We start from the raw sequence: 5,415 nt of genomic DNA on the forward strand, positions 1-5,415 counted from the left end.
CTGCCCTGTGCAAAAGGGCCTGTGTAGGAGACTTTTTTTTTCCCTTATTTTTGATTAAAAATACTTTATATCTGATTTTTAAAGTGTGATATTTAAATAATAATGGGCTTCTGCTTGGTATTGGACTTTACTATTGCCGAAGATATTTTCTTAATCTGATGTGGCATTTTTTTATTGGGAGACTACACCTCCCAGGACGTGGCACCCACTCCCAAGCAAAAATCCCATATCGTCTCCAGTTTTTCGGTTACCGTAATCACGTTATTAAAATCCCCTGCAGCAGCTCTGCATACAGTTACTAAAAACCTAAACGCTTTAAATCCTCGTACATTAGACTTGGAAAGTCAATGTACAACCTATAGAAGCAACTCAAAGAATTGGATAACATACTAGTAGGATATACGAATTTTGGGACCAGCATGCAATAATAAATACATGTACCATTTCTTCCTCTGCAATTAAACTCTCCCACCCTCTCTCTGTGTCTGGGAGCCTTCTCCGATCCGAGTGTTAAGATTGAAGATCAGTCTACTGAGAGAGGAAAGAGAGACCCGTAATTTTCCCACTTCTTTAAGGTCTCTCTGTATGTGTATGTGTGTCTATATACAATTTTTTTGAATGAATTTTGTCATTTTGAAGAAGCCAAGAACATGGGTGTTTGATTAAATTAAAGATTATTTACTTATACGGCTCTGAGATATATTAAATATCTACTTACGAATGTGGGTTTTGTTTAATTGAAAGAAATTCTAAAATTTGGGTCTTTGATTTTGTTGTTTGATCTTGATTGCCTCAGATTTTTGGAAGATCTTATATTGTTTGTACACAACCAAAAGTATTGTAACTTTTCTATTACGTTTAATTAAATTGTGTTGATCTTGGTATGTTAGGTTTTGTTATCTGAAGAATCTTGGATACATTATATTTTGTGAATTGCAGTTTCTTTTGGAGTGAAACGAAGGGTGCAGTTCAGAATTTTGACAAGACTTTACAATGAAGAATAATGAGCGTCTGGCTAATATTGCCTTGGCCGGTACTATTTTGTTTATTTTGTCTGGTCATTTGATGTCATGATTATAAATTTTTCCGTTGTTGTTTTGCTTCTTTTATATACAACGAGTTTCTTGTGCCCACTGAATATTCATTCATGATGAATTTGTTATTTATTTTGTTGCTTCTTGTTATCCAATTTCTTGGTTTGAATTTCCTGTAGCTGCTGCTTCTGCAAGATTAATTTTGCTGAAAAAAGTGGATGTACATGCACTTGCTTGATTCTTTGCATTAAAATTTAGAACCCTATGAAAAGAAATAAATATTTTAGTGAAGTATAATTCTTCCTCTTAATGGCTCGGGGACATAGCCAGCAGCCATTTATTTTATGCACGTTTCTGTGTGCTGTAATATATTTCATGGCCTCTAATTAATGTATGTATCTATACATGTGCGCGTGCTTTTTCTATGCAAGAATGAACACATACATGTGTGGGTATATGTGCACACGTTCACATTTTGAGCCAATATTCTTTTTGAACACTAATATTTTGGTATGAAAGATTAGTGCACTGCGCACGTATATTAGCGTGTTTGTATTTATGAATGCATATATATACATTCACGATCAGATTTTGAGCCAAACTTCTCTTTGGACACTTATACTTCACTATGAAAGCTTAGTGCACTATGAACATATTTGATTGGTTTGGAGGTGGGGGTGTAAATTATATTTTCTTTATGTTTTGTGTATTATAATGTGGGTTTGAGTTTCTTGGGCATTGATTTTGTGAGTTTTGTCATTGGGTAGGTTTGACCTTGGCCCCACTGATTGTGAAGGTAGACCCGAATTTAAATGTCATCTTGACAGCTTGCCTTGCAGTTTATGTGGGTTGCTACCGTTCTGTCAAGCCAACTCCACCTTCAGTAAGTTGAGCAAGGCCTCTATCTTCAGCCCCTTGAATGTTATTCTCTTGTGAATTTTTTGAGCTATTGGGTGTTTAAATTCTGCAGGAGACAATGTCCAATGAACATGCCATGCGATTTCCATTGGTTGGAAGTGCCATGTTGTTGTCATTATTCTTGCTCTTTAAGTTCCTGTCAAAGGACTTGGTTAATGCTGTATTGACGTGCTACTTTTTCGTACTTGGGATCGTTGCTCTCTCGTATGTTCTTTAGCACATGGAGTATTCTAAAATTCTTGTTTTGCTATCTGTAATATTCTTTATTAGGATTTAAAAGAAGTAATGATATTTTTTTTTTCTCGTTTTACTCTTTTCGTTTACTTTTTACAGGGCAACATTGTTACCAGCAATCAGTCGTTTTTTGCCGAAACATTGGAATGATAATCTCATAGTATGGCGTTTTCCATATTTCCGGTGTATGTATACACAAATGTTAATATGATTCTGTTCTTACTTTTAAGAAGTGATATTATTTATTATTCCTTGATGGTTCCTATTTCCTTTTCATCTTATTGAAAATATTTATTCACTAGAAGTGATGTACTAGTTGAGGCTCGGTAACTTGAGAATCAGCTGGATTTGTTTTTATGTTGACATGTTTTGCTTTTAATGCACTGTGTTTTTTAACATTGTCTGGTGGTGTTAATTAACATTTGTCCCTATCACCTCACTTTTATTCTTTTAATGTTTTAACATTGACTGTAAATTATTCTCTTTGAAAATTATTTCAAATTGATGAAGATCTTCTGATCTTGATTTAAACTTCTATTTGAAAATAGCATCATGGCTTGCTGTTGTGGGGTGATGTTGTCCACTTGTTTACTCTTTAGTGTATTTTTGGTTATACTTTGTCTAATTAAAGATACTTTTGAACTTAGGCATGGCTATATTATTGACAAGTGCGTTATATGTGAATGAAAAAATTAAATTGATTTAAGAGCTTATTTTTGGGTAAGCTTAAAAAGTTCACTGAGCTTATTTTTGTTGTGATTTTTTTACAAATCTTAAATAATATTTCAAATAGGAGTGGGAGTGAGTTATCAGCCTTCTGTTTGATGTCTTGACATTATATTGCTTGTAATATGCAGAATGATATATTTCTGACCCATTTTTTGTACAGCTTTGGAGGTTGAGTTTACAAGATCTCAGGTCATTGCTGCAATTCCTGGAACTTTCTTCTGTGCATGGTATGCTTCACAGAAGCATTGGCTAGCTAACAATACACTGGGACTTGCATTCTGCATTCAGGTTTGATAGCTTCCAAAATGAATGCCTACAATACCTTTCCCCATCTCCTGAACACAGTAGCATACTAAGAAAATTAGGATTAGTTGACTTGTGTACATAGGGAGTAATGTTCAGTAACTCAGTATATAATCCCCCTCAAAACGTACAATTTTGCTCAGTTTGATAGGTTTTTGGTTCATGGTACTACTTACATTCTCCAAACCTTATTAGCGAGAGGATTGGATAGCAGAGGACAGAGTACCATGAAAGAAACAAAAGTTAAATTCTTGTTTTTTATACTATCCATTATCCAATCATGTCACATTACTGCTTACTGGACACACCCAATATGAACGTCAATTTCAAAATGCTTGCCTGTGATGTATTTCTCTATCTTACCTCTCAGAGAGAGTGATTAAGTACTTTGTCTTCTCCTTTAGAATGTATAATGCTTCCACAATATAACGTTGAAGTTTTAACTTATTAACGCTTTAATGACATGATATTTTCTTTTTCAGGGAATCGAAATGCTTTCGCTGGGCTCGTTTAAGACTGGTGCCATTCTCTTGGTAAGATGGACAATTCTGTGGCACATCCTGCACACAAAACATGCAGTTCTTTTGAAATTATTATAGTAAAAACTAGTTCATGCAATAGATTATGGTCTTCCATTAAATGCATTTTTTTTTTGCAAATTTCAGGCTGGGCTTTTCGTATATGACATTTTCTGGGTCTTTTTTACTCCAGTAATGGTTAGTGTTGCAAAATCTTTTGATGCTCCTATAAAGGTTAGTACCTCGATTCAATTAACATGTCTACCTGACACCATAAATTTTGTTTTGTACTTCAAGGTAAAAAATGTACAATATTTATGCTTCATTTTTCAGCTTTTGTTCCCAACAATGGATTCTGCACGACCATTTTCAATGCTTGGTCTTGGAGATATAGTTATTCCCGGTATGAACTTCACTTGATCCAAAACTCCTTATTTTGGTTTAGCTATGATTTCTCTGTGTCCACCTGTCTCCTTTTTCATGGATTTATATTCATCTTGTTTGTGTAAAGCCGTGAAGATTAACCCCTAATCTCAATCTTGAGAGTAATAATTCTGTTACTGTTATTCATACATTGAGAAAACGGCCTTCCCAGATTCCTTTATATAACTGGAAAACTGGGGACCTAATAAAAAAATATGAATGCCCAATACACCTCCATAATAAAGAAAATTTGCCTACACAATCGAAGATATGAAGAATATGAATTAGGTTCTTCACCATCCAACGGAAACCAGTCTTGTTTTTGAATATGCATAAATGTCTCCCATATAATAATATCTGGTCAAATAAATTTTCAAGATTTACTTGCACTTTTCTAGGCATTTTTGTAGCATTAGCACTGAGATTTGATGTTTCTCGGGGAAAAGAGAGCCAATACTTCAAGAGTGCTTTTCTGGGGTACACAGCCGGCTTGGTCCTCACAATAGTTGTCATGAACTGGTTTCAAGCTGCACAGGTAAGTGTTGTATTAAACTCATTCTCTCAATTTCATGGTTCGCTAAATTAAATTGAGTAAATACGTCCCTGTAAAGAATCTCCTTATCTCTAAAAGATTCACTTTTGAGCTTCTACTTAATCGTGCTCCTTTTCCAGCCTGCGCTTCTGTATATCGTGCCGTGTGTTATTGGATTTTTGGCTGCACATTGCATATGGAATGGGGAAGTTAAACCTGTAAGTCTTTCAGTGTGATTTTTATTAGCGAGGTATAATGAACTGATTTGCTATCCTCAAAAAAATTTACTTATAAGTGAATAATTGTAAAAATAAATAATTTCATTTATTGATTGAAGTTGGAAAAATTTGTTAAAAGTAAGAATAATGTTTGATTGTTTTCAGTTTGAGCTCGAAAGAATTGATTCTTATCTTATATGTTGATGTCTAGAGCTTCCTGTTACTCTGATATGAGATACTTGAATGAATATTCATTAGCATTTGCTTTTCTCTTCGCAGTTGATGGAGTTCAATGAATCTAAAACCAGTACGAATTCGGACGGAGCTGATGCTAAATCGAACAAGAAAGAAGAGTGAGAACCAATAGCTTGAGAGAGGAAAATTACCATTTTGTTACAAACCTGTCTTTAACTTGTGCACCATAGATTGTTGTACCAGATTTTGTGGCTTAGCATCGCATGATTTCCTAAAGCAATTTTAATTATTTTACCAAACCAACCACCCCA

General features: G+C 34.5%; 1 protein-coding gene across 2 annotated transcripts; it reads left to right on the forward strand.

Moving 5' to 3' along the window:
• Positions 1-395: 395 nt before the first annotated feature.
• Positions 396-5,407, forward strand: LOC111400801 (signal peptide peptidase 1-like). Of its 2 annotated transcripts, none has more exons than XM_023028208.1 (12): positions 396-553; positions 940-1,033; positions 1,802-1,917; positions 2,005-2,156; positions 2,286-2,371; positions 3,076-3,203; positions 3,701-3,751; positions 3,884-3,970; positions 4,070-4,139; positions 4,558-4,694; positions 4,832-4,909; positions 5,189-5,407. In XM_023028208.1, exons 2-12 carry the CDS (start codon positions 994-996, stop codon positions 5,264-5,266), a joined length of 1,023 nt encoding a protein of 340 aa, XP_022883976.1. In that variant the 5' UTR covers positions 396-553; positions 940-993; the 3' UTR covers positions 5,267-5,407. The 2 variants fall into 2 exon arrangements, with proteins under 2 accessions (XP_022883976.1, XP_022883982.1); XM_023028214.1 differs by having other exon boundaries at positions 397-575.
• The last annotated feature ends 8 nt before the right edge of the window (positions 5,408-5,415 follow it).

This window comes from Olea europaea, chromosome 1 (assembly GCF_002742605.1).
Source record: "Olea europaea var. sylvestris chromosome 1, O_europaea_v1, whole genome shotgun sequence".
NCBI classification, from domain to species: Eukaryota; Viridiplantae; Streptophyta; class Magnoliopsida; order Lamiales; family Oleaceae; genus Olea; species Olea europaea.